This window comes from Cinclus cinclus, chromosome 9 (assembly GCF_963662255.1).
Source record: "Cinclus cinclus chromosome 9, bCinCin1.1, whole genome shotgun sequence".
Classification (NCBI taxonomy): Eukaryota; Metazoa; Chordata; class Aves; order Passeriformes; family Cinclidae; genus Cinclus; species Cinclus cinclus.
Genome location: NC_085054.1, coordinates 28,852,157 through 28,879,159, shown reverse-complemented (window position 1 = coordinate 28,879,159; position 27,003 = coordinate 28,852,157). Strand labels below are relative to the sequence as shown.

At 51.5% G+C, this 27,003-nt stretch overlaps 2 protein-coding genes across 6 annotated transcripts; both read left to right on the top strand.

The window, feature by feature from the left end:
* Window positions 1-580: 580 nt before the first annotated feature.
* On the top strand, window positions 581-11,424 carry ACVR1C (activin A receptor type 1C). Of its 5 annotated transcripts, XM_062498622.1 has the most exons (9): window positions 581-749; window positions 4,480-4,524; window positions 7,070-7,252; window positions 8,427-8,657; window positions 8,988-9,155; window positions 9,885-10,041; window positions 10,348-10,472; window positions 10,585-10,715; window positions 11,299-11,424. In XM_062498622.1, the coding sequence occupies exons 1-9, from the start codon at window positions 596-598 to the stop codon at window positions 11,422-11,424; spliced, it is 1,320 nt and encodes a 439-aa protein (XP_062354606.1). In that variant the 5' UTR covers window positions 581-595. The 5 variants fall into 5 exon arrangements, with proteins under 5 accessions (XP_062354606.1, XP_062354608.1, XP_062354607.1 ...); XM_062498624.1 differs by lacking the exon at window positions 4,480-4,524 and having other exon boundaries at window positions 7,016-7,252; XM_062498623.1 differs by lacking the exon at window positions 4,480-4,524 and having other exon boundaries at window positions 7,013-7,252.
* A 7,132-nt stretch (window positions 11,425-18,556) lies between these two features.
* Window positions 18,557-25,464, top strand: CYTIP (cytohesin 1 interacting protein). The gene is made up of 8 exons (XM_062498251.1): window positions 18,557-18,691; window positions 20,326-20,375; window positions 20,703-20,757; window positions 22,797-22,899; window positions 23,020-23,113; window positions 23,269-23,338; window positions 24,173-24,239; window positions 24,634-25,464. The coding sequence occupies exons 1-8, from the start codon at window positions 18,557-18,559 to the stop codon at window positions 25,104-25,106; spliced, it is 1,047 nt and encodes a 348-aa protein (XP_062354235.1). The 3' UTR covers window positions 25,107-25,464.
* The last annotated feature ends 1,539 nt before the right edge of the window (window positions 25,465-27,003 follow it).

Below are 27,003 nucleotides of genomic sequence, written 5' to 3'. Positions count from 1 at the left end.
CCAAAAGAAGCAGGAAGATTTATGGTTGAAATGACTATCCTGAGCAGAGAAGGGCTCAGCGTTGCAGAACTGGAGCTGACCCAGAAAGGGTTGGACAATGATGTGGTCTCAGGAGCCGTGGGGAGGAGGAGTCTGTCCTTCTGCCCGTGTCTGTCCTGGGGTGCTGTCACCCAGTCAGATCTGGCACAGCTGGGGTGGTGCTGCTGCGGGCAAGGGATGCCAGGGTTTTGGGAGCCAGCTTTCAGGGGAGCTGCTCTTTGGGGTGGCCGATCTTCTCTGCCGCAAAAGACAGATGACAACTATAGAATCCCCTGGGACCAGGGTTTAAAAGGTTGTGACGTGTGAGCGCTGGGGACCTGTGCTGCTGGGGATGTCCGGTGTTCTCCTGCAGCCCAGGACCCCGTTCACCAGCACCCTGTGCCAGAGCTCACACGGGTGCCCGTGGGCAGCCGGCTGGCACGGTGTCCTGGGGCTGCGCCGTGCCGGGGCCGCGTCCCCACGGCCGTCCCTGTTCGCAGGCCTGCGGTGCGTGTGCCAGCTCTGTGAGCACACCAACTTCACGTGCCAGACGGAGGGCGCCTGCTGGGCCTCGGTCATGCTGACCAACGGGCGTGAGGAGGTGGTCAAGTCCTGCGTGTCCCTGCCCGAGCTCCACGCCCAGGTCTTCTGCCACAGCTCCAAGAACGTCACCAAGACCGAGTGCTGCTACACCGACTTCTGCAACAACATCACTCTGCGCCTGCCGCTCGGTGAGTGCCAGCCTGGCCAGTGGGGCAGCCCTGGGGCTGGGGTACCGGGCAGGGCAAGGCAGGGCAGGGCAAGACAAGGCAGGGCAGGGCTGGGACACCGGGCACGGCAGGGCAGGGCAGGGCACCTGCCCGTGGGGGCTTTAGAGCCTGGCTGCGAACACAGCACGCTCTGTCCCAGCTTGTTACGCACAGCAAAATGCAAACTGCAGCTCGGCTTGCAGGAGAGGGGATTTCTTGCATTTCTCAAGGAATCCCAATTCCAGTCCTGCAAGCACAGGCTCTGCTCCGGGGCAGGAGGGTGCAGGACCCCAAGGTGATGCCAGGGACCTCTGTGGCTGATGCAGCTGCAGCATCTGAGCCCTGGGTGGCCGTGGTTGATGTGAGCAGCCTGGGAGGCAGCTGGTCTGTGGTGTCACATCGGTGTCACCCAGCCTTGATCAGCAGGGATCAGAGGCTGTGACGTTCCTGGTCCCAAGGAGAAGGAGGAAAAATGTTGGCATTCTCAGGAGCCCTGTGTATTACCCAGCTGGTGGTGCAGTGTGTGAGTCTGCCAGACTCAAAGTTTTGCACTGAAGTTGATTTGGTGCTTTCTAAAAATAAACATTTATATTATTTTTAGCATAATATTGGTTTAGGGGTTTTTGTTCTTCTTTCCAAGATTTGTGTTTATTCCAGGCTTTTTTAAAAAAGGTGTAAAATATACTGTTCCATCAGATAACACCTTTTTATATACCTACAACACTGAGATATGTTACAGGTAAGAAAGATGAAAATTAATACACAATTTAAAATCTTAACCTGAACTGAAGATGCTATTATGTAGTTCTTAATGGAATTTGAAAGGCTGTTGCTGGGGGAGCTGCCCTGGGCACTGTCACCTCCCGCTGAACCCTGGTACCCAACCTCACCTGTGCTGTGGGACAGGAATAAGGATTATTTAATTGGTGCTAAGGATAATTTATATTATGCTTATATCCCCACAGACAACTGGGGATACAAGAATCATCAAGTCACCCTAGGACATGTTATTTTCTTTCAGCTGACCACAGAAGGGCCACACAAATTGTGGTCATGCTCTAGAAATATAAAGTGCTATGGTGGTTTTTCCAAGTTGGGAAGAAAGCTGCTATTTCTAGAGGAGTGGTGGAGGCACATCTGCTGTTCCAGCACTTGAACTGGGACTTGCAAAACCTCTAGTTTCGTATTTCAATATGTAAAAAAATAGACTGAATTCTTACCCTGAGCCTTTTGCTCTAAAGATTCAGGGGAAGTCATGTCAGTTGGAGCTGTAGCAGTGCCAATGAGGTTTCTGTGCTGGCCTTTTCTGACAGCCCTTCCTCACACAGTTCATGTTGTCAGGAAGTGGGGACAGCTCCAGGGTCAGTCCCTTGTCTCAGACATGTGACAGGTGGCACTTGACACAGACGCCTGGGGGAGGGTCTTTTGTGTGTTATCTCTATTATCTGTATCTATCTATATCTATTTTCTGTCTATCTATCTGTCTATCTGTCTCTCTATTTCTGTCTCTCTATTTGTCTTTCTATCTCTATTTTCTATATAAATCTCCTTGTATACATGTACCTTTGTGTGTATATATATATATATGTTTATTTATGTGTATATGTTTAATATTTATCTACCCACTTACCTGCTGACCTGTCTATCTCCATTAAGCAAATTCTAGTTTAAAAGTGGAGCATGAGGGATGAAAAGTTTGCCTTTAAATAGGAGTGACTCTCCTGGAGGAGGAGAAAACCCAAGAAGGGCCAGCATGGTGCCCATCCCTGCTAGATGAGGCAGGAGCTTTGTGTCCTTCTGGGACACAAACCCACCCTTCAGCTGCTCTCCATGGAGCTGCTCTGCTCCAGCTCAAAGGCTGGATGGGGCTGGGAGCAACTTGGACTAATGAAAAATGTCCCTGCCCATGGCAGAGACTTGGATCCAGCCAAGTTTTAAGGTCCCTCCCAATCCAAATCACTATGGGACTCTGTGAGTGTAAGTAATAAAGGTTTATGTGGTAAAAGAGTGCCTGGAGAGGATGAGAAGAGCTGCAGGGTGGGGATCTCAGAGGGCAGGGAGTAGGGTGTGCTGTGGTGCCTGAACTCCCATGGCACAGCTACAGATGGCAATGCCAGCCCCAGGCAGGGCTCTGGGCTGGGGCCCTGGGTGACAGCAGCTGCCTTTTCTTTGAGATTTTGTTTGGTTGGTTGGTTTTATTTTGTTTTGGCTGGGTTTGGTTTTTTTTTTTTACAGTGTCTGAAAAGCTTTAAAGACAGATTAAACCTGGATCTCTGCTTTTATATCCTTTCTTGTGGGCAGGGATTTTGTTGTGGCATATTGCATTAGCAGGTGAAAATGTCAGAGGGCAGGATGAATTTGCAGCATTTGGTTTTTTACTGTGTCACCCTGGATTCCTTTCCAGGTTTCTGCTGGTTTAACTGGGATACTTTCTGCCCCAGTAGGTGACATGAGATGAACTCCTGTCACAGTAGGGCTGCAGAAAACACCTGAGTGCTGCTGCCTCGAGGGACCTCCCCATGAGGAATCCCCCCTCGTATATCCCTGATTCTTTTTCTCTCTGCAGAACTCACCACCGTGCTCCCAGCATCCAGCAGGCTGGCTTGAGTAGTTGGTAATCAGACCTAGATTTTCCCAGCCGTAGATTTGTGTCTCACGGGATTTTTGGGCAATATTTGAGATCTTGGAGATAGAGTTTGTGATCTCTGCCTCCCCGCCACCGTGGTGAATGGTCTGTAGTCACAGTGGAAGCTGGAGAAACTTAATTTTAGGCTCTAGCCCAAACTGTATTTTTGAAATGGTTTTAAGATATTCTGTAGAGCTGACTAGAGCCTCCCCCTTAATAGATTGTAATAGATTTTCTTACTACATTGGAAAGAATATGTAATTTTGCCTCCAGAGTAGCCTGGGAACACACAGAGTTCAGGGCTTCTGGAAGCTTTGCAGTGGAAGCTTTACAGTGTCAAAGGCAAATTATGTCTATGGGAGGAAAAAATAATTTCTTCTTTTTGCTGCCTGCAAGTACTGCTTTGTTTACAGAAGCTGGACCACAGCTGCACTGCATTATGCAACTGCTGAGTACTGCCAGATGTGCTGCTTTTGGTTCACACGTGGCAACGTCTCAGCTTCTATTCTCGGTTATTTCTAATGAGCAGAACACTCAGAGCTGATGTACAATACTGTACAATGGTGCAGTGGTGCTGCTGTTGGATGTGCAGCACCCACAGTCCCTGCTGGAGTCCCTGCTGCTGGCCACGCTGCCAGGGCAGGTTTTCCTGGGAATGCAGTCCCTGCTGGCAGCAGGGATCACCACTGCTCCATCCCTGAGCCTGGGGCCAGTCTGTGAGCACGCCCTGCCCAGGCCTTCCCAGCAGCTCAGTTCTTGCTGTTCAAAGCCTCCTGATGAATTTCCTTTTGTTACTGTTTGCGGTGGCCTAAGAACAATAAAATGTATTTTTTAACTTTCATGTTATGTTGTTTTTCAGCAATTGGGAAGAACTGACGTGGTGTGGTCAGCGTCTCCTGCATGCTTGTCTTCACCAGCCCCTGCCGGGGATGAATGAACCTCATTCCTACCCGGAATGAGTCTGACAAGCTCTGCAAGGGAGGATGCTGCTTTGGATGGCACGGGGGAAGTGCAGAACCACCAGGGAACAGCTCATGCCCTGTGCTCTGTGCCCGCTGTGAGCCTGTCCCTGCATCCAGCACTGAGCCAGCCCTGTCCTGCCCAGAGCCAGTCCTGCCTTGACCAGAGTCAGTCCCAGTCCTGCTGTCCAGTCCCAGTCCTGCTGTCCAGTCCCAGTCCTGCTCCCTGCACGACATCCCCTGAACAGTCTGGGGTGGCAGGGCTGGTTCAGCGAGGCACTGGAGCTCCTGGGGTAGGGAATCTCTGTGCTGTATTCCATCCCTGTTTCAGGGAAACTTCAGCCCTGTGGAAACAGATGGAAAATGTTTAGGAGATCCTAGCAGTTAACAGGCAGCAGTTCCAAGCAGGAATCCTGCTCACAAATCCTCTTACAACCTCCCAGGTCACCCCTGGAGCAGCCTCTTGAAGTCATTAAAGGAAAAACCTGTGAACAAAATGTTCCAGCTTTGTGTTCAGGAGGGTTGGAGGTGTGCTGGTGAACAGACACATGGTATTGACTGGAGGAAGGTGGCAGTGGGTGCTGAGCCCATTTGCTGCTGCTTTTTAGACTCCACGTCACTTTGGTCACTCTCAAACTCCAGGTTATGATGTGCTTGTGGCCCAGCTTCCCCCTGAAGGGAAGGAGTGAACTGGCATGGGATGGAGATCCTGATTCTTACATCTTCTGCAGCTCTGAGATCTCGTTTGTACTCATGGTTCTGAGTGTTGAGGCTTTTTTAAGGGTCATATTTCAGGTTTGTTTTATTTGGGAGGAAAATGCTGGTTGATTTTTTTTTAATAATTTCAAATTTTAGGGACATTAAAGGAATCACGCATGTGTTCACGTGCAAGTGAATCCCTTAGCAGTGTCTACCTAGAGCTTCTTGATATAAAACTCCTTGGTTGGTTATCAGGATGCTGGACTGAGACCAGGCTTACTGCACAGGTGTGTGGGACAAAGGCTCCATCACCTACAGAAATGCAGTCTGTTCTGTCTCCAGGACAATTGTGGGAAAGCATAGAGTGGAGAAAAGGAGACTCAGGGGTGACGTTATCTCTCTCTGCAGCTCCCTGAAAGTCCCTGTGCTCAGGTGGGGTTGGTCTCTTTCTCCAGGCAGCACTGACAGAACCAGAGGACACAGCCTTAAGCTGCACCAGGGGAGATATAGGTTGGATGTTAGGAAAAAGTTTTTTATGGAATGAGTGATAAAGTTCTGGGATGGTCTGCCCTGGGAGGTGGTGGAGTCACCATCATTGGATGTGTTTCTAAAAAGCCTGGCTGTGGCACTCAGTGCCATGGGTTAGTTGAGGTGTCAGGGCATGGGTTGGACCCCATGATCTTGGAGGTCTCTTCCAGCCTGGTGGTTGTGTGATTATGTGATTGTGTGACCCTGGTAGTGTGATTGCGATTGTGATTGTGTGACTGTGTGATTTTGTAACCCTGGCTGTGTGATATTGTGATTGTGTGATTGTGATTGTGTGACCCTGGCTGTGTGATTGTGATTGTGTGATTGTGTGACCCTGGCTGTGTGATTGCTCTGCAGCCCTTCAGTCCATCCGTGTGCCGGTGTCACAGCTGTCCCGTGTGTGTCCCAGCAGTGGCAGTAACCCTTCAGTCCATCCGTGTCCCGGTGTCACAGCTGTCCCGTGTGTGTCCCAGCCGTGGCAGTAACCCTTCAGTCCATCCGTGTGCCGGTGTCACAGCTGTCCCGTGTGTGTCCCAGCAGTGGCAGTAACCCTTCAGTCCATCCGTGTGCCGGTGTCACAGCTGTCCCGTGTGTGTCCCAGCAGTGGCAGTAACCCTTCAGTCCATCCGTGTCCCGGTGTCACAGCTGTCCCGTGTGTGTCCCAGCAGTGCTAGTAACCCTTCAGTCCATCCGTGTCCCGGTGTCACAGCTGTCCCGTGCGTGTCCCAGCAGTGCTAGTAACCCTTCAGTCCATCCGTGTGCCGGTGTCACAGCTGTCCCGTGCGTGTCCCAGCAGTGGCAGTAACCCTTCAGTCCATCCGTGTCCCGGTGTCACAGCTGTCCCGTGCGTGTCCCAGCAGTGGCAGTAACCCTTCAGTCCATCCGTGTGCCGGTGTCACAGCTGTCCCGTGCGTGTCCCAGCAGTGGCAGTAACCCTTCAGTCCATCCGTGTGCCGGTGTCACAGCTGTCCCGTGTGTGTCCCAGCAGTGCTAGTAACCCTTCAGTCCATCCGTGTCCCGGTGTCACAGCTGTCCCGTGTGTGTCCCAGCCGTGGCAGTAACCCTTCAGTCCATCCGTGTGCCGGTGTCACAGCTGTCCCGTGCGTGTCCCAGCAGTGGCAGTAACCCTTCAGTCCATCCGTGTCCCGGTGTCACAGCTGTCCCGTGTGTGTCCCAGCAGTGGCAGTAACCCTTCAGTCCATCCGTGTGCCGGTGTCACAGCTGTCCCGTGCGTGTCCCAGCAGTGCTAGTAACCCTTCAGTCCATCCGTGTCCCGGTGTCACAGCTGTCCCGTGTGTGTCCCAGCAGTGGCAGTAACCCTTCAGTCCATCCGTGTGCCGGTGTCACAGCTGTCCCGTGCGTGTCCCAGCAGTGGCAGTAACCCTTCAGTCCATCCGTGTGCCGGTGTCACAGCTGTCCCGTGCGTGTCCCAGCAGTGGCGGAGGCAGCGGGCCGGGCCGGGCGGCGCTCGGCGGTGCTGGCGGTGGCAGTGACGGTGCCGGTGCTGGCGGTGCTGCTGGCGGTGCTGGTGGCCTGCACGGCCCGGGGCCGGCGGCGCCGAGGGGCCAAGCCACCCAACGTGGAGGAGCCCCTGTGCGAGGGCAGCCTGGTGGGTTCCGGGAAGACGCTGAAGGATCTCATCTACGACATGACCACCTCCGGCTCCGGCTCCGGTACGTGGGACTCGTGCCGCTGCACGCTGTGGCACCGGGGCTTTGGGTACTCTTCTTCAAACTGCCCAATTTCAGTTCTTTGTTGCAGCGGGAGTTAAAAGGGAGCTCAGGAATCAGAATCTAGCGTCATCACGGCTGATAATGAAAAGTGCTAAACTCACCTGAGTGGGTCAGGATGCTGCTTTTGAATATTTTTTGTGTGTTTCAGAGCAGAATAATGTTCCTCCAAATTCTCATTTTAAGCAGAACATTTATCTTTTTAACATTTTTCCCATTTCTGATATCTTGCCTGCTGTGATGCCTCCATTGCTATTGACAACTTGTTAAACCAAAGAAACCTAAAAATGAGGTGAGAATCACAAATTCCAGCTCATTTGACCAGCGGCATGTATAGCCCAACTTTCCCTAACTAGAACTTTTATTGAAGAGTATGTAAACAATGCTTGCTTTTATTGGTAAATGGAAAATGTACAAATGGTGCCTAATTTAATTTATTTCCATAAGCTGCATACCTCTGAGGATTAAGTTATTGTTTTTCCCTAACGCTTTTTCACAGCTCTAATGAATAGACTTTGGCTTTATTTATGCTGAAGGTTTTAACTGTTCCCAGCCATTCCTGAGCAGGAACAGGGCTGCACTTATGCAGAGCCAGAACTCCATGCACCAGGGTGACTTGTTCTGACTTCAGCCAAAGTCAAGGTTGCAGTTACTTAAAAAAAAAAAAAAAAAAAAAAATAAAAAAAAGAAAGAAAATAATATTTCCTTTTTTTAAAGTCCCCAACAAACACAGAATCAAAACAAACCAGGCAGGGTTTGTGGCTGGCAAAGCACAATGGAGCTGCTATAATAATTTATTTTTATTTTCAAAAATTTCAGATGGAGTAGAGCAACTAATTGACTGTAGGACAGCTAGTCTGTATCAAACAAAATGGAGTAGTTTGGGCCAAATTTTAAAACTTTTACTGGGGTTTAAAAAAGTTTTTTTTCTATGTACAGACACTGGGAAGTAACATCAAAAAGTCTGATTTGAGGAGAGGATTGGTTGGGAGAGGATTTTCCTTTGGTAGGTTTGGAAAGCAAAGCCGTGAGTGCAGCTCACTGGGAAGGGTCAGTGCTGGGGTCTGAAGGTCCTGGCTGAGCTTTGTCACAGGAACCTGTCTCTCTTTTTCCCTAGGCCTGCCCCTGCTGGTGCAGAGAACCATCGCGAGGACCATTGTCCTGCAGGAGATTGTGGGGAAAGGACGGTTTGGCGAGGTCTGGCGTGGGAAATGGTGCGGGGAGGATGTAGCTGTGAAAATCTTCTCCTCCAGAGACGAGCGCTCCTGGTTCCGGGAGGCAGAGATTTACCAGACAGTCATGCTGAGGCACGAGAACATCCTGGGCTTCATTGCTGCTGACAACAAGGGTGAGCAGCACGGCGTGCGGTCCCGGCCCCTTAGGGAGCTTCTCCAACCCAAATCATTCTGTGATTCTGCCTGGTGGCCTTGGCAGTGCTGGGATGATGGTTGGACTCAGTGGTCTTAGGGTTCTTCCCAGCCCAAACGACAACACTCACTGAATGCTGAGTCTGTCTCAGAGCAGCTTTCACTGCCCCCACCCCTCTGAGCCAGACCCTGAACTGCTGCCCTGGGCTCCTTCCTGGTGCCACAACTGGCACACTTGCTTGCTGGCATTCCCCAAGAACGGAAGGCTCTCCCTAGCTCATATTTTTAATTCTCCTGCTTCCTCTGGCTAGATAATGGGACGTGGACACAGCTCTGGCTTGTCTCTGAGTACCACGAGCAGGGCTCCCTTTTTGACTACCTGAACAGAGGCACGGTGACAGTGGAGGGCATGGTCAGGCTGGCACTGTCCGTGGCCAGTGGCCTGGCCCACCTGCACATGGAGATTGTTGGCACGCAAGGCAAGTGCTTCCCTCCCACTTTTCCTTCAAGTACTTTAAGGAGCTTCAGTGCTCTCACTCATCACCAATGTTTTTGGGTGATGTGGTATCCTGAAGTGTTTCCCAGACTGTAAAAACCAGGGGAACAGCGTGAGTGTGAGTGCTGCAGTACAGACTGGGAAGAGGGACATTCCCTTCCCACTTCCATTGTCTGCACTTTATCCATGCCTTTAAAAACATGTCTATAGAAGCAGCTCTGCTGAAGGGGAGTGAGCGCTAATGAAAGAAAAGTTAGGAAAAATTTCTTAGTGGGAAGGTTTTTCCAGCCCTGGCACAGGTTGCCCTGGGCAGTGGTGGGGTCCCCATTCCTCAAAAAGCTGTGTGGATGTGGCACTTGGGAACACGGGTCAGTGCTGAGGAATGGTGGGACTCGGTGGGCTTAGAGAGTTTTCTGACCCAAACCATTCAGTGATTCTGCAATTTTCTAAATTAATTCAGAGGGTGAACTTCCAGTTTCTCTTTTTGTGTTTTATTCCTAAAGTACAGATATTGAAATGAAAATGGCTTCAAAGCTTTCTTTTGAAGTTGACAACATTTAGCAGAGCTTTACTTGGTTCAAAATAGGCTTCAATATTTCTATGGGGTACAGTAACAAAAGTGAATAAAACTGTTTTTTACATCCTTGGTCATTATATTAAAATCCACGCTGTTGTTATCAAAATTGGAGGTGGTTTCTCTTGCTGTGAACAGGGAAGCCAGCGATCGCACACCGGGATCTGAAGTCCAAGAACATCCTGGTGAAGAGGAACGAGACCTGCGCCATCGCCGACCTGGGGCTGGCGGTGAAGCACGACTCGGTGCTGAACACCATCGACATTCCCCAGAACCCCCGCGTGGGCACCAGGAGGTGGGTGAGGCATCTCCCTGGGGACGCTCCTCACAGCCCTTCCCTCCACCAGCCACGTCCCCGGTGCCCCGACACGGGGCAGGGGTGCCGCAGCCCCGCGGGGTGGGTGAGGAGGAGGTTGCAGAGCCTGCTGTGGAATGGAGCTCTCTGCCCCATGTGGGGCATCCCTGGTCACCCCCTGAGCTCTGGGCTGGGCAGGGCACAGCTGCCAGCACCACGAGGGCTCGCAGGGCTCTGGCACGGGGCAGCACAGCCGTGGCCTTTTGTAGGAGCTGCCCCAGCAAACTGACCCTGTGTGCCCCAAAGGTACATGGCCCCCGAGATCCTGGACGACGCGATGAACGTGAACATCTTTGAGTCCTTCAAGCGTGCAGACATGTACTCCCTGGGGCTGGTGTACTGGGAGATAGCCCGGAGGTGCTCTGTTGGAGGTGAGCCTTTGGCCTTTTCATCCAGTCCCTGCTCGGTTTGGGCCGGGAGGGCCATTAGAGCTCTTCTTATTCCACCCCCTGCCATGGGCACCTCACAATAAACCTTCCCCAGGAATCACTGAGGAATACCAGCTGCCTTACTACGACCTTGTGCCTTCTGATCCTTCCATAGAAGATATGAGAAGGATTGTCTGTGAACAGAAGCTCAGACCAAGTATTCCAAACCAGTGGCAAAGCTGTGAGGTAAAAGTGATTTTCTAGTTCATTTCGTAGGGTTTTTTTCCCTAGTTTTATTTTGTTATTTGTATTTTCAAGTTGAAATTAAGACAGATTTTTTTCAGCGAGGTAGGGCACTCAATGCCCAGCTTCTTCTGAATTTAAAAGTGTCTAGTTCTCCTTCAGATCAATGTAGAGTAAACACTTTGAACCAAGTGCTCAATGCTGTCCAAGGTGGACATTAAATGATGCTGCTGCTGTTGTGTCACGGTTTCAGAGAGCTGCACTTTATCTCCCTATATTAAAACCGGGAAGCAGGGGGTGGTGGTTGTGTCCCTGGCTGTTGTCTGTCCTGCTGCAGACACTGTGATTGTATCCTGGCTGGTTTTATCCTCCTGCAGGTCTTGTTTGTGCCCTGTTCCCGTCCCCAGACCCTGTTTGTGTCCTGGCTGGTTTTGTCCCCCTGCACTCTCTCTGTACCCCATTCCTCTTCCCAGACCCTGTCTGTACTCCATTCGTGTCTGTACCCCGTTCATTCCTATCTGTACCCCGTTCATTCCTATCTGTACCCCGTTCATTCCTGTCTGTACCCCGTTCCTGTCCCCTGCAGGCCCTGCGGGTGCTGGGCCGGGTGATGCGCGAGTGCTGGTGTGCCAGCGGTGCCGCGCGTCTCACCGCGCTGCGCGTCAAGAAGACGATGTCACAGCTCTGCGTGCCCGAGGACTGCAAAGCCTGAGAGATCTCCCTGCAGGACCACGGGGGAAGGCGTTCTGCTGTCTGTCTTTCCACGTGTACAGTATTTTTGTTTCTGCTCTACCTCAGATGATGTGGTTCGGTGCTGCGGCGCCCGACCTCGAGCGCTGCGCTCGGCCGTGGGACGAGGCAGCTCGGGATTCGCAGTTTGGGTTTGGCACAGCAAGTCTGTGACTTGCTTTGGGTTTTTTGAGTAAATCAGACACCAGTGAATTGCGGGAAGGAGCTTAAAGCATCACGACAGTGTGAAAATACTTTTTGCTGTTGTTCTTTTCATCCTTGTCAGGCCCCAAAAGTCCTGGAAGTGTCTGGTGTTGGTTAAAGCCGGGTTGAGAGAAACCTCATGTTCAGTCCTCAAACCAAGTAAAAGGCCAAATTAACCCAGCTTTTTTACCTGTTGTTTGTTTGTTTGTTTTTTAAGCAGGGATCTGAAAAGGGGTTGTCAGTAAATGCATTTTGAATTACTATATTTACAGTTAACCATGCAATTAGAAAAGATGGAAATTCCTCTAACTGTGAACAAAACCTTTGAGTCAGCTCTCTATTGACATTAATTTTTATTATCCAATTTCACATACAATATCATGGTTAAAATTTGAGTTGTTTTACTGTCTTTTGTTCACTGAGCAGACCAATCAAGGGACTTTTCCTTTTAACAGTTAATGGGAAAAATATTACAGGCAATACTTTTCTGTTAGCTGTGAAGGAATGGAAGAGGAGAAATTCTACCTAAACTGAGAAAATATTTATTTTTAGCAATGTCTTTCCAATCACTGGCAGAATTTTTTAGTGCCTTTTGATGTATTAGGAGGAAACCTTAACAAAAGCCAATGCAGCCTGTTCAGAGGTTTCCTACAGAATTCTGTAACAGCACCAGGCTGGTGATGAATATTAGTATTTCTGACCAGGTTTCCATAATATCACAAGCCAGCAAAGTGAGTTGTTGTATTAAAATGAACATTCAACTATTTTCTGGCATTTTGTGAATTTTTGCCACTCCGTGGCTCACATATTTGAATATAGTGTTGGAATATTTTTAATAGGCAAAATTATACATTTCGTAGTCATATGGCTCTTTAAGTGTTTCAGAATCCAACTGGCCCATGGAAGTGAATCCCAAAGATGTTTCCAGAACAGCAAAGCGTTGCAGAAATCTGATGTGGCCCCTGCAGTGCATGACAGCTGCTGGCTGATCACGGTGTGTCAGATCAGTCTTTGGGGCAAAACCTCTTGACTGGAACTATTTGGGGAAGAAAGTGTTGAACTTTCACTGAGTGCGGTGGTCAGCAGTGCCGCTGCTCAGGTTCCACCCTGATTCCTCATCTGCAGGACACTGTGGACACTTGGTGGCTGTTAACGGCCCGTGAAAAGGCTTTGATGCAGTTTACCTGCTAGCACAGAGCTCAGTCCCTGCTGGTGCTGCAGGGCTTTGTGTGCAGTGCAGCCCAGCTGTGCACTCCAGCTGTGCACTCCAGCTGTGCACTCCAGCAGTGCATCAGGTTTCCCTAAACTCTGGCACGTTTTTCTCCAGCATGGTTTCTCAGATGTAACCAAAGCTGTCTTGGAGATTCATGACAGACTGGATGGAGCAGCCTGGTCTAGGGGAAGGGAGGGAAAACATGACAGACTTTAAGGTCTCTTCCAGCCCAAACCATTCTGGGGTTCTGTGATTCAGTTCTCATGTGTTTCAGCCACATGAACCACCCTGTGGAGCTCAGTGATATGACTCTGGAGGCTGTTTGAGGGGTAATCTTGGAGACTGCATGATCCAAAGTCTGGTGCTGTCTTGACTATCAAAAAATTTGCAAACCTAAGATCCAGCACCTGTTCTTGTATGTACAAGAACATATTTACCTTTAAAAAAATCCTTATCTTAAAAAGGAAGAATCAAAGCTTTATTTTTTTTTTAATATGGGGAAAGAATTTCAGTTTCCAGTTTTACCCCTAGAGTCTCTGAAAATTATTGACCAGCCTGGTAATTTGAACAAGATTCTTGTGATGCCTGGCTGGGAGGTGTGGGTGGAGGATACTCAGGCTCAGCTACTCCAAACACAGGTCACAGCTCCAGCCCTGGAAACTTTAACCTTTTCCCTGGACATATCTCTTGGCATCAGACATTATGGTCTGTTTGCCCTGGCTTTTCACCCAACTCTGTATTTTTGCACTGGTTTTCTTTTCTCTTGTTGCTGAGAGGTGAATGTACATTTTGATCAATTAGAGTTGAACATAACTGAGCCAAGGGGCTCATGTTGTTGTATTGAGCTCTGAAATGTTTGTAAACTCTACACTCCTTTAGAAAAACTCCAAAGAACCCTTGTTTAAGTGGCCTTTCCCCTCCACGTGGGTTTGTCCTGTTCTAATTTAAGCACAGAAGTTATGCCAAAACACTTCTGTGCAGTTTAGGGAGGCTTGGGTTTCCTCAGAGGTTACAATGTTCCTGGAAATCTTCCTTAAAGCATAAGTTCCTAAACTCATGAAAATTTTCAAGGTCAAGGATGCTCAAAACCTGTCACAACATTCAGCCTCTCCTAATTGATGCTTCTAACTGGAGGCAGTTACCAATATTTTATTATTTGCTTCTAATAACAATCTGAAGTTTAATGTAGGGATTATGCACTGAAAGGGAAAGTTAATTAATGTTTCCTGTAGCACCTAATTTTTTTGTGTGTTACTTGAACTGCTACCCCCAGACACTCCTTTAGAAAATCAGGCTGTAATCTCCTTTGCACCTCCTAGTTTTATAATTTGCACTTAATCAAGCTCATTCCCTCACATGACAATATGAAGAACCCTACAGTATTTTAGTCACTGCTATGTTACTTCTTTGCTTGGTACTAGGTTCAGAAATTATAAATAAATTAGTTTAGAAATATTCCCAGTCCCTACAATGGGCCTGGAGTTTGAGCAGGGCAAGTTCTCAGTCCCTGTCTGCCCAAAGCTGCTGTGCCAAGGGTGGGCTTGAGGCTGTCCCCAGCTCCCCCTGGCTCACTGGAAGGAGGTGTTTGGGTTCTGCCTGGGCACAGTGTCACAGGGCAGGGACAGGGATGGCACTGCAGGGCTCTGACCACGGTGGGTGCCACAGGTGGGTGAGAGGCACAAGCCCATTTTTGTGTTGATGAAGGTTATGGCTCAACCCCCCTGCTGTGGTTCTGTGAGGATGTCCTTGGGCTGTCCTTTAGGTGTCCTTGGGGTATCCCTGGAGAGCCCTGGGCCAGCACCTGGGTGCCCCCAGCAGCACTCCAAACATGTCCCCTCCTCTGGCCCTGGCTGTGCAAGCTGTGTGTCTGTGATTCCAGGGATTGTCCCCCCAGGCTGAGGGACCCTAGTCCCCCCAGAGCTTCTAGGGAAAGATGTCCATGTCCTGCTCTCACGGGTAGAACAATATTTATGAATGTACAGGGAATAAGCATTGAGGTACAATATATTTCTACAGATTATTAGAAATGTGCAATAAGTTGTAACTTACACTGAATGTATTTTTGGCATAAATGGACCAGATATATTTTGAATGTCACTATGACATTGTGTCTAAGCCTGCTGTGATTCTCTGTCCATAAGAAAAATGTGTCATGTTTTGTCAATCTGCAAACCACTTCCTGAGCTGTCTGTTTTTAAAAGAAGCATTAGTATTTTATCTGGAACAGTGTAATATTTCTGAACTAAGTATAGCGGTGCAGTGCTAACTTCAACCCTGGTGTTGTGAAATATCTGATCTGTGTACACTGCAGTTATTTTTAAAACTATTGCTCAAGTTATTGCTTGATATTGCAGCTGCCTGGATGTAAATAATGGTTTAGCTTTGTATTTTGTATGCGGATTTGGGGGAGACGTGGCAATTTTAATAAATTCAGTATGCTCTGCCTTTGTGTTCCCATGGTCTGAAACTGTTCTAATGTTCATCGTGTGAGGGGAGAAAGGTAGAGCCTGTGTGAACCTGTAGAAACCTTCGCTCGTGACTCTCACACCCACAGCAGTGTGAGATCTCACTGAGCTCCCTTTTGTACAAGACTCCCTGGTCCTGCTCTTCCAGTTATTGAGAGTTTTGGTGGTGTAAGCCTGAGTGGGACCAGCACACCCTGAGCACCTCAGTTCTAGAGTGTGTATGCTTGAAAATTCCCCTGACATAGCCATAATCTAGGAATTTAAGTCAGGCTTTATTTTAACTTAAGGCATGTCAAAGTGAATTCTGCCATGTTGTGACCCAAGAAACTTCAGTGGCTTTTGAAGGATACTGTGGGATTTTTTTTTTCTCTTTTTTCTCCTTAAAAAACCCTTTGTGCTATAGCGGTTACTTGTGAGCTCTCTGGTCCCTGCACATCTCCAGGAAGGTGTCAGTGCCACGGTGCTGCTGCGCCCAGGCAGTCGGGTCCGGTGCCGAAGGAACAGCAGCACCACCGGAGAGCAGGGGCTGCCATCCCCCGGCCACCGCCGTGCCGGGCGGGTGTCCGTCTGTCTGTCTGTCACACAGAGAGCTCCCCCAGCAGCCGGAGCAATGTCTGCATCCCGGGACTTGCTTTTCCAGCACACTTGGGAGGAGGAGCCGCTGCGGGCGGGTGGTGCTCCTGTCCCTGATGCTGAGCCCCGACCGCGGCATCCCGGCAGCAAACACCGGGCTGGGGACACACCGCTCGGTGGAGGGCTTGGTGGGGCAGAGAAAGGGATAATTCTTCATTTCTTCTCATATAGCAAATCAGCTCCCCAAAGCTCCGGGCGTACACCTGGCAGCTGAGGACAGGAGCCAGCTCCGGAGCCCCTGGGGGCTGTGTCCCACAGAGGATGGCTCCTTCCCTCTGTCCGGGTAAGGTGTGGGCAGACACCCCGCGGGCCCTGCAGCCTCGGAGGGATGAGTGCTCCATCGCTGGAAGTGTTCCGGGCCTGGCTGGACAGAACGTGAAGCAAGCTGGGACTGAGGAATGCGCCGCATCCCTCCAGCCCTGACACAGAACCAGTGTCGTACCAGCAGGAGCCTGGGGCAGGGCAGCGGAGCGAGCTCCCCGGACATGTGTGAGCTCCCAGGACATGTGTGAGCTCCCAGGACATGTGCCAGCTCCCAGGACATGTGTGAGCTCCCCGGACATGTGTGAGCTCCCAGGACATGTGCCAGCTCCCAGGACATGTGTGAGCTCCCCGGACATGCGTGAGCTCCCCGGACATGCGTGAGCTCCCAGGACATGTGTGAGCTCCCAGGACATGTGTGAGCTCCCCGGACATGTGTGAGCTCCCAGGACATGTGTGAGCTCCCCGGACATGTGTGAGCTCCCAGGACATGTGCCAGCTCCCAGGACATGTCTGAGCTCCCCGGACATGGGTGAGCTCTGTGAGCTCCCAGGACATGTGTGAGCTCCCCGGACATGTGTGAGCTCCCAGGACATGTGCCAGCTCCCAGGACATGTGTGAGCTCCCAGGACATGTGTGAGCTCCCCGGACATGGGTGAGCTCTGTGAGCTCCCAGGACATGTGTGAGCCTCTGCCGAGATCTGCTCTGCCCCTGACCCGGCTCCGAGTGGCTCTGAGCCCTGCGGGGAGGAGCAGCCGGGCTGGGAGGGATGGGTTCGTGTCGGAGATGTAGGGTGTGCACTGGGGTGTGGGGTACCTGTCGGGGTGTGGGGTACCTGTCGGGATGTGGGTGGCTGAGCAGCTGTGGTCGTTCGCACCAAGATCCGGCTTTGCGCTCTGATGAGAGGTGCCGTTTGTTTCTGCCCTCAGCTTGTTTGCAGATGAGTCACTGGGTTTCAGGAACGTCAGAAAGGGCTGCCGCAGGAACCGAAACGCGCTTTGTTTTCAAGGACCCGGCGGGGTGACCGTGAGCAGGAAAAGGGGAAGAGGCTTTGAGTTACCCGCTCCCCGCGTTGCTCAGCGTGCCTTGGCAAGTGAGCAGATGACACCAGGGGCTCAGACAGTTTTCTCAGGAAAAGGAGAGAGCTTTCCCTCTTGTCTGCTGAGCTTTTTAAACACCTCTTTTCTTCCTCTGAACCCGGAGGGGTTCCCCCAAGGAGCTCGGAGATGAAGGACTGACATCTACGTCCAGTGTTGCTGTGCTGCTGCGGTGTGCAACACTTCCCTGCTCTGTCTGTCCGCCAGGAGAGGCACAGGGACCGCAGGCACTCGTCACAGATCAGCCACCAGCCCTCCTCCAGGTGGGAGGACCAGTTGTTTCCTGACAGGCTGCTTCTCTGCCGCGAGATGCCGGGCTTTAGAGGGACGAACTTTCAGGGTGGGAGTGTACTGACACTTCAGCCATCCAGGGCAAAGAGGGGATCCCCTGGAGTGGCAGTGAACTGCTTCCTGTGCTTCTCCATCACATCCAGAGCAGAAAATATGAAGGCTATTCAAAGCCACGCTGAGATAACATCAGGTCAGGTAATAACAAGACAAAAACCAACCCAGCCAGAAGTTCTGAGAGTCATAATCTTCCTCGAGCTCTGGCCATCCAAGAAAGGTGCAGGGATGACATCTGGCCGGGGCTCTCCCGGGCACCATGCCTGTCCCAGCTCTGCCACAGCAGCCCCTTGTGCCCTGTCCTGGACACTCTGCACGGCCTTTGCCGTGCCAGGGAACTCCTTGGTCCCCGCGGGGACCCGAGTGCTGTGCTGAGGGCACTGTCCTGCCCTCGCTCTGCCACACTTCCAGCTCCTGCTGCTGGCCTTCGGCTCTCGTTTCCCTTCCTGCAGCTGGAGGCCCTGCTCGGACACCATTACCAAAGGCACGTTATTTTTCCCATCTTTGCCAAAAAGTGAGGTGAGGGATGCCAGGGATGCCGAGCAAGTCCGAGTATGAGCAGGCTGAGGTCAAGTGAGTGACCGAGGCAGGCAGGGCTGTAAGAACAAATCCTGGCAAAGCAGCGGCTGCTGGTGAGAACCGTGTGCAGGAATGGAAAAATTAAGCAGATTTCTGTAAGTGCCAAGCCTGATTCTTTGCCCCCGTGTGAGCGGAAGGCACACCGAGAGCCCGGGGCCGTGCTAGGAGGGATTTGTGTAACTCGCACCTAAACCACACATCACGTGGAGCCCCTTCCGCTCCCGGCTCTGGCACTTCTCGGAGCGTGGCAGCCCCGGCCATGGCACAGAGCTCGTCCTGAGCCCCGAGCCCTGAGCCCCTCTCCCCCGGCCTTAGCCATGGCCCTGCGGCGGTTCCTGCAGCACAACCCCAGCAGCAGCCCCGAAGGCGGCGAGCAGGCGCTGCCGATGGCCGGCAGGAGGATGCAGCAGCTGGCCAGCACGGTGGGCACGCTGCCCCGCGGGCGCAGGCAGGTACGGGCTGGGCGGGGGCCGCCGCAGCTCCTGCGGGACCCTCGGGCTCGTCACGCTCCTGGCGGGGCGCTGGAAGGGTTACAGCCCCCAGGGCACCCTCAGCCGGGCCGGTTTTGGGGATGGCAGAGGAATTCTGGCAGCGCTGGCAGTGCGAGTGATGCTCGGGCTGTGAAGGGCGGTGGCAGCGGAGATCCGGCCCCGGCCGAGCTCCACTCCATTTCCAGCCGTGCTGGGAGCCAGGGAGGGTTTGTGCAGCCTGGGTGCTTCTCCAAATATGCATTTACCTCAGGCGGGTGTCCTGGCCGCCCTCTGCCTGCTAAGCTGGCAGAAAGCGCCCAGCACGCGCCTTTTCCATGGATTTGGGAGTGTTCCTGTACAGCTGAGGGGCTGCTGGGGCTGTCTGTGGCGGCGCTTTTCCCCCAGAGCAGCACAGGGCAGCACCACGGGATTCCCACAGAACTCTGTTGCTGTGGCCGTAAATCGTAGGCTGAGCAACTCCAGCTCTGGACTATTCATCTGACATGAAGAAGCCTGAACAGAAAGTGTCTGTGAGACGTGACAGTCTGAAAGTACAACTAGGAAAATCGCCTGCAATATCTGTGTGCTTAAGGCTTTGCTTTGCTGGGCTGCAGAAGGTCCTTAACCTTTTCTTGGGTCGTGTGTCAGGGCATAAGGGAGAGCCAGAGGCAGTGGTGGGAGCGCTGCTGCCAGGTGGCTCCGGCCCTTGGGCTGGGGTGGAACTCACCTGAGGGTTCTGCTGCCGGCTGGCTCCAGCCCCTGGGCTGTGGGGGAGCCCTGGGTGTGCAGAGCTGGCCCCGGTGTGGCAGCAGCCGCTGGCAGGGCGAGGCTGACAGTGACTGTCAGGCTGTGATGTGCAGTGGCTGCTAAAGTTGGGTTACATCAGGGCCAAGGTCACACTCCAGAAGTCCCTGGCCCAGGTGTGGCCCTACTTTCAGCCCTCTCATCTCCCCCAGATGGATTATCCATAGACTCTCTTTCCTCCCCTTGTCCCTGCACAAGTAGATGCACGTCTATGAAGTCGCTGTTTCTGGGGGAGGTCACGATGTGGCACCATTTCATCCTGCTGAGACATCAACTCTATTGACTGCAAACATACCACTGATAATGGAATTCCCTATTCATGGTTCACTTTTATGGGAAGAACAGATGTTGTACACTGGCCTGGCTCTTCCCAGAGACCCCTCCAGGCACAGGTGACCCTAGCCTGAGGCAGGGGCCCTGGAGATGCTGAGCAGACCCTGCAGGGCTCACTGTCTGCACTCCCCTGTACTGGGGCTGCTTTGTGCTTCTCCTGGCAGGTGTTCCATTCATAAATGCCTAGAAAGTTTTAGAGGAAAGGGGCAAAAGTGAGACCAGCTCTTGGCACACCAGAGATGTGATTTGTGCTCTGAGCTTGCCACCAGCATCTGACAGGAGGATTTGAGCTGCAGGTGCTTTTCATCCTGGTCAGAAAGTTCAAGTTCTCTTTTGACCAAGAGAGAGAGCTGTGTTGGTGCAAGGTGCTGGTGGGATGCCATCAGGCGTTTTTAGCTCTTCTCCAAACTGCTGGTTATCCATGTGCCTCAAAGAACCTCAAACCTACTGATGCCTTTCCTCTCCTGTTTCTGCTCAAGCTCGCCTTGGCCCGAACCACCTCCTCATGTGACTCCTCCAAGCCCCAAAGGTTTGATTCTATGATTCTGTGATTCTAGAGTCACTGTTCCTGCATGAAATGTGTGTCCTGGGAACTGTGCCAGCCCGGGTGGGATCGGGGTGAGGGGCAGAGAGTGGTACCCAGCACCTGGGATGGGCAGGTGCAGTTGTGACCTTTGGCTTGAGCAGGGGAAGAGGCAGCACCATGTGGGAGGGACAGCGTGGGGACATCCCATGGTGTGATGATACCCATGGGCACAGGGAGGGGTGATGGGGTGGAAACTACAGTTTTGGGTGGAAATGCCCACAAAGAGCAGCAGCCCACATTCACATGGAATTCTGTGTGCTCCTTGTGCAGGCACCTCGTTGCTATATTGAAGGAAGATAAGGAGATGTTTGGGTTTGAAATCCAGGTAAGACTTAAATGACAAGTTGGTTCATTAAAAACAAAATATGGTGCAGAATCTGAAGTGTCATATCCTCAAAATCAGGACAGAGCAGAGGAAGGTGTCTGTCAGAGCCTGTGAAATTTGAAGAGCTTACAGCACTCATACAAGACAGGGATGTTTCGCTGAGGATTTTTTCATAGTGAAGGTCACAGATGAGAATTTCTGGCCTTCTCACAAGTCAGAGTGTTGAATGCAGGAAAAATCCCATCCAAATCCAAACAAGAGGCAATGACAGTGCCTTCTTACCTCCATAAGTGAATGTTTTTGGGAGAACTGTATATGAGAATATTTTCAAATGAGAGAGATCAAAAACTCCCTTAAAAATTACCTTATACTGGTGTTCTGCTACCTTCTTTAATATGCACAGAGAGATATGTACTTTTGAAGAAGATGTTCAGCAGTGGGATATTTTTCTATAAATGCCTGCTAAGCATGACTTTTGGGGCAGGAGCTAAATCATATAGGAAAAGATTCTGTTTGGTGTAGAAGTCAGTAAGAATTCAACTAGGAGATCCAGAATGTTACCAGGAGTACTGCTAGTAGGAGATTTTATGTTTGTGGGTTTTTGTGAGAAATGTAACTCCTAATCAGCAGGTCTGCTAAAATCCTGGCTAGAGTTAAAAAATGATCCCAGTAATAAAGGGATGTAGTTTGAGAGCACAGGGATCTGCCTGCCAGCCACAGGGCACTTTCAAAGTGCTTTCTTCTCTCTGCACACAAAGGGAAAAAGTATTTTCTGTGAAATTAGTGTATTAGGAAGAGCTTAACTTTGCCCATTTTGGGTCTGTGACTAATGAGTGGGTCAGGCTTAGCTTGTGAACAGAGGAGAGCTTTCAGAAGAGGGGGATAATTGAGTCGATTATTGGGCTTTTGTGTAAATTGTCAGGGCAGATTTTCATTATATGTGGCATTCTGATTAAAAATAATTGTTCTTGGCACGTTTTCTTCCTGAACGCGCATTCAGCGTGAGCACTTCATGGAAAGTCCGGGCTGCAGACAGGCAGTGTCTGTCAGCTACTGAGGATGTTAGATGCTGTAGTTTCACCACTAGGAGATAAATTTAGGCAAAACAGAATAAGATGATGTGAAACTCTAGGCCTACGTCTGCAGGGAGCTCACGCTTCACTCCTCACTCAGTTTAAGCAGGAATTTTACTGAGAATATAAAGACTGGAATCACCACCCTGGGGGGATTTGGCCAGATGAGCTCTGAATTTCCCTGGCCTCCATCCCTTTGAGAGATTTGAGAATCCGCTGTGAGCTGTCTCTGGGTTGGAAGTGGCAGTGGCAGGTTTCCAGGAAGCAGATGTGGGGTTTGCATGTCACCAGAAAACATTTCCTGCTGTCACAGGATCCGGACAGGCTGCGGCACCGGATTTTGCGTTTTTCTAAATTCATGTCAGCCCCCTTAACCACATTTAAAGTAATCAGAGTTACTTAATATTTAGTTAAATGTGTAAGTCAAGAATAAAAAGCACTTTGAGGAGCTTAGCAATGCGTGTGGATGATGAGTTTCAGAGGCCAGAAGAGCAAAAGTAAGTTTAAATCTTCTGTCTGTTCAGTTCCCTTGCAAACTGAGCTGTCTGGTAGTAGCAGCTGACTCCACAGAGCATTCCCAATGAACAGGAGTCAATCTCCTGAAAAGCCCCAGTCCCACCCTGTTCCCCTGGGAGCATGAGAAATCCTCCCAGAAATCCATTCCCACCCATGCTGACATATTCTTGGTTGAAGTGACAGAGTTTTTAATACTGAATAACCAGCTGGCTTTCAAACTAGCTTTGTTTGATGTTTTTTATTTTCCCCCAAACCCAGTGTATAGGCACCTGTCAGGTGTCTACTGTTTTTGCTGTAAAAATGCATATTTAATTGCTGGGTTATAGTATTTTGATCTCACTTGTGTGTAATGTATTCTGCTCATCACAGCCTGCTCATTGAAAAAGTACTGAATTTTAACTGGCTTTCCTGGCTCCAGGATTGGTAACTCTGTCCCTTTGGTGTTAATAGACTATCAGGTTTCCACACCAAAATGACTTCTCCCTGGAGGTGTGCACTTGTGTCTGCAGAATCCAAGAGGAAAGCCCTGCCCATCTCTCTGGCCTTCAGACTGGTAACTCATAACTCTCCATGGCTTTTCCTGACTGGGCAGCCTGATCCTCCTCTCTGCTGTTCCTGTGGAGCAGGTGGAGTTGTGCCCAGGCTGCTGGTGCTCACTCTGTGTCTCTGACAGGGGACATCCTCACCAGCATCAACGGGGTGAACATCGAGGGCTTTGGTCACAAGCAAATTGTGGACTTGATAAAGTCTTCAGGGAACTATTTGAGGTGGGTGTCTCTCCTTCAGATGGGAGATTTGGCCTAATATCCTCTCCCCCTGAAGGTAGGATCATGCTGCTCACAGCCCTGCACTGCCTGAGAGGCAGAAATCCCAAGGGCTGGGCTGGAGAGAGCCTCAGGGCCAGCATCACCCGTTCACACAGGTTAGAGACTGTCAATGTGGCCTTGTTCCTGAGGAAAATGGAGCTGGAGACCAAACTGCAGGCTCTCAAGGTAGTATGATTAACTGGCTGTTCCATTGCCAAATGGAGATGGCTGCTCTGGGTTCACTGCTGCTGGGGGCAAGGGGGTGTCCATGGGACAAGGGGTGACACCCATGGGCTCTCTGCTGACAGCACCCCCAGCCCTGGTCCCTCTGATGCTATTTTTTGGAAACCAGGAATAGAGAAGAAATGTCACAGTCCCAGGACTGCCCAGGTGAGCTTAGGCTGGTCAGTTTAGGTGTAGGAATGTCCAGCTGCACAGAGTTCACTGGACTGGTGGGCAGGTGCCTCCTGTGGCTGTCTCCAGGTATTTTTGGTATTTTTAATCACCTGTTTGTATTTTTAATCAGCTCTGCAGTGGTTTATTTTAGCCTGTGAGCTGCCCTGCAGCAGAGGGAATGAAAAGTTGCTGGCTGTTGGATGGCCTGGGGGGCTGTCAGGATTTCCAGGTGGTGTTCCCAGCACAGGCAGGGATGGTGGCCGTGCTGTTCCCACACCACGCTCTGAGGCCCAGGGAGGAGGAGTGGGGTGCCTGGTCCTGGTGGGTGGCCCAGAGATGGGCAGGGCTGCAGAAGAGTGTTGGCATTGCCCCAGGTGGGTGAAGGGGGGGTTCCATGCTCTCCAGTTTCCAGGCTGCTCCTTTCCCAAATCGGATGTGGCCAGAGCATCCTCAGGCATGAGCGGACTCGTGTTTTCTGAGAGAAATTTCCTAACTGGGAAAATTGTCTGAGTAAAAGTGGGACATACGAGTGTTTCCTGTGGCTGACCTGCGCTTTCACAGAGTGTTTTCTGTGCAAGAGCTTTGTGTTTCCATGGGGTGACAGAGCTGTTCCTGTGCCCACAGCAGGAGCTGCACCAGCGGTGGGGGGAGCTGCGGGAGCTGCTGGCCCGGGAGCGGCTCCTGCTGCACGGTACGTGCCCGGACACAGCACTTCTGCAATCTCACTGCTGTTTGCTTCCTTTCCCCTCTTAATGAAGGCAAGGGCCTGGGCTGGGAACGCTTTTGTCCCGAGGGTAATGAATTTGGCTGCTGCTGGACCAATGCGCACCAAGGGCTCCTCACATCAGTCCTGGGTTATGAGTTGATGTGGGTGGTAAAATGTTTTCCGTTCTTATTTTGGTCTTAGCAAAAGGGGAAGAGGCTGGGCTGGGTTTTTTGTGGACTGCCCAGGGACCAGGGCGCAGGGAGCACCTCAGAACCAGGAGCAGCTGCCCATGCGGGGAAGGGGCTGCTGCCTGTGCCAAGGGGCTGGGCTCGGCGCTTCCCTGAGCTGGCTAACGCTGCTCTCTGGCTCCTGCTTCCAGGGGAGGTGAATGACAACGCTCTGCTGGGCACGCTGGAGCTGGGAGGGCCCGGCTCGTGTGGTGACTGCAGCTCCCCAGGACCCTTCTCCCCGGCCGAGCCCCGCTTCTCCAGCGAGAGCAGCTCCCGCAGCCGGCTCAGCTCCATGACCGTAGGCAGCGAGGACAGCTTCTACCAGGGCAGCGCCTTCGAGGACTCGGCTGCAGACAGCCTGAGCCGCCAGTCCAGCGTGGATGATGATTGTGTCTTCCCCAGGGATGGGGATGGCGCTGCTGCGAGGAGCTCCCTGCGCAGGAACCGCAGCATCAGCCTGGCCAGCAGCGGCTCCATGTCCCCGCTCTGGGAGAGCAGCAGCTGCTCCAGCAGCTTTGGGACCCTCCCGCGCAAGAGCAGGAGAGCCAGTGTTCGGAAACATCTTTTGAAGTTCATTCCGGGCTTTCACCGGGCAGTAGAAGAGGAAGAAAGCAGGGTCTGACATCACACGTGTCACCCTGGATGTCTGGGCCTTGCACCTGGGTCTGGGGCTGTCATCCCCCGGGGCACACCGTGGGTACAGCACGGTGGCACCGCAGGCACTCCCTCGGGCAACAGCACTGATGAGATCCACACGGCTCCGGGGTGGTAATTGCTTCATTTTCAATCAGAGCACTCTGCGGACCTCTTCATTAACGTGAAAAATGAGTGACTCCCAAATGTGAAGAACCTTTGCAGAACTTCCTCAGCGAACTTTACTGGTAATAACAGTTTTTAATTGAATGCAAAATTGATAGCTATTTATTTCCTGTTACCGGAGTCAGTGTCTTCCAAAAGTCTTTAATAAAATGAGTGCTTCTACTAAACCCGGTCGCAGAGTCCCATTGGGAAAAGGATGGAGCCTGGAGTGTATGGCACAGAGTCCCTGGACACGTGTGGAATGGCAGGTTTGGGCCCTGGCAGCTGGTGTACAGACTGTGATAACCCAGCACTGGCTTGATCTGAGCAGCTGCAGCCTCTGCTAGGGGCTGATACTCCATGTCTTACCAAGCTGTCTCACTTCAGAAGATTTGGAGTGGAAAGGACCCTCCTGAGCACGCACATGGCCTCAGAATCTTCTGCAGAGCCAGTGCTGGGGAAGCCAGAGGTGTCTGTGACACTGGAGCAGCTCTGTGTGTCCCGCAGGTTTGACCTCTCTAAGACAAGACCGCAAAAAGGCAGAGGGTTGTCCTGCAGGGATGAGCAGGATGGCTCTGCACTGGCAGGCTGGTGACATTCAGGACTCCCCTGGAGTCCTGTCCAGCAGTGCCCCAGGGGCTGCGGGAGCTGCCCTTGCTGCCGTGTTCCCACTGCTCTCAGCACTCCTCACCTGCTCACATCTCTCCAGAAGCAGAAGCTTCAGGCAGTGAGGATCACCTGAGAGCGTGTCTGAAGTGGGGTTTAACAGCCATGGGCACAGATGTAAAGAAAAAGAGGTTTCTCGCTCCCTCTCTGTACATAGAAACAGGCTGTTTGTTCAGCCTGAGCAGCCTAATGATATTTTTGAAATCCAACTGGAAGCATTTTAAATATAATTCAAAGACCTTGTGTGACTCATTCGCCTGTTGCCAGGGCAGCCTGTGCAGTTGTACCCTCAGGTGCTGTTGTGCCTGGGTTTCCCAGAGACCACAGGCTAAACCCAATAGCTTCCCTCCAAGATGAGCTCCAAACAAAAAAACAATCTGTTCCCAAAACTTCTCTAATCATGAACATTGCTAAGACAGAAGAGTCAGCACTGGCCTCTCTAGCTTCTGTGGAAAGGATTGAGTAGCTGGAAATACGGAACGGCTCTGGGAACACTGGAGGGAAGTCAGGGTGGCTGGAGGAGAGTCAGGGGAGATGGAGGAGAGTCAGGGGAGGATCTCACACGGTTTGTACATGGGGTGATGTCCTGTCCGTGCTGCTGCACTGAGTGCCTGCAGCTCAGCCTGGGAGCTCCTGTGCTTTGGGTCCAGCCCCAGCCCCTGTCCTGGAGACAGGTTCTGCTCCAACACCCACGTGGAGTCCACGCCCATCCCCAGTCCAGACTGGGGCATTTCAGGTGCTACTCTGGGCTCTGGAGCTTGTCACTAGGCACCAATATTTTTGCCCATGATTGGCTGTCTCAAAATAGATTTCTACTTTTCATTGCCAGTAGCACCAGCTGAATGGAGGGGGAAAAAAAATCAGAGATTGGCTCTAATTGGCCAAAATGTTGAATTAAAGGCAGATGTAGGGGTATCCAAAAGCAACTGGGGGCAGAAAAACCAGAACATCTCGTGAGAATTGTAGTGCCCAAAGGGAATGGACAGCTCCAGCACTGAGAAAGGCACCCTAAATTATTGCAGCTTTACAGTCCAGAGGTGTGATTCCTTTTGGTA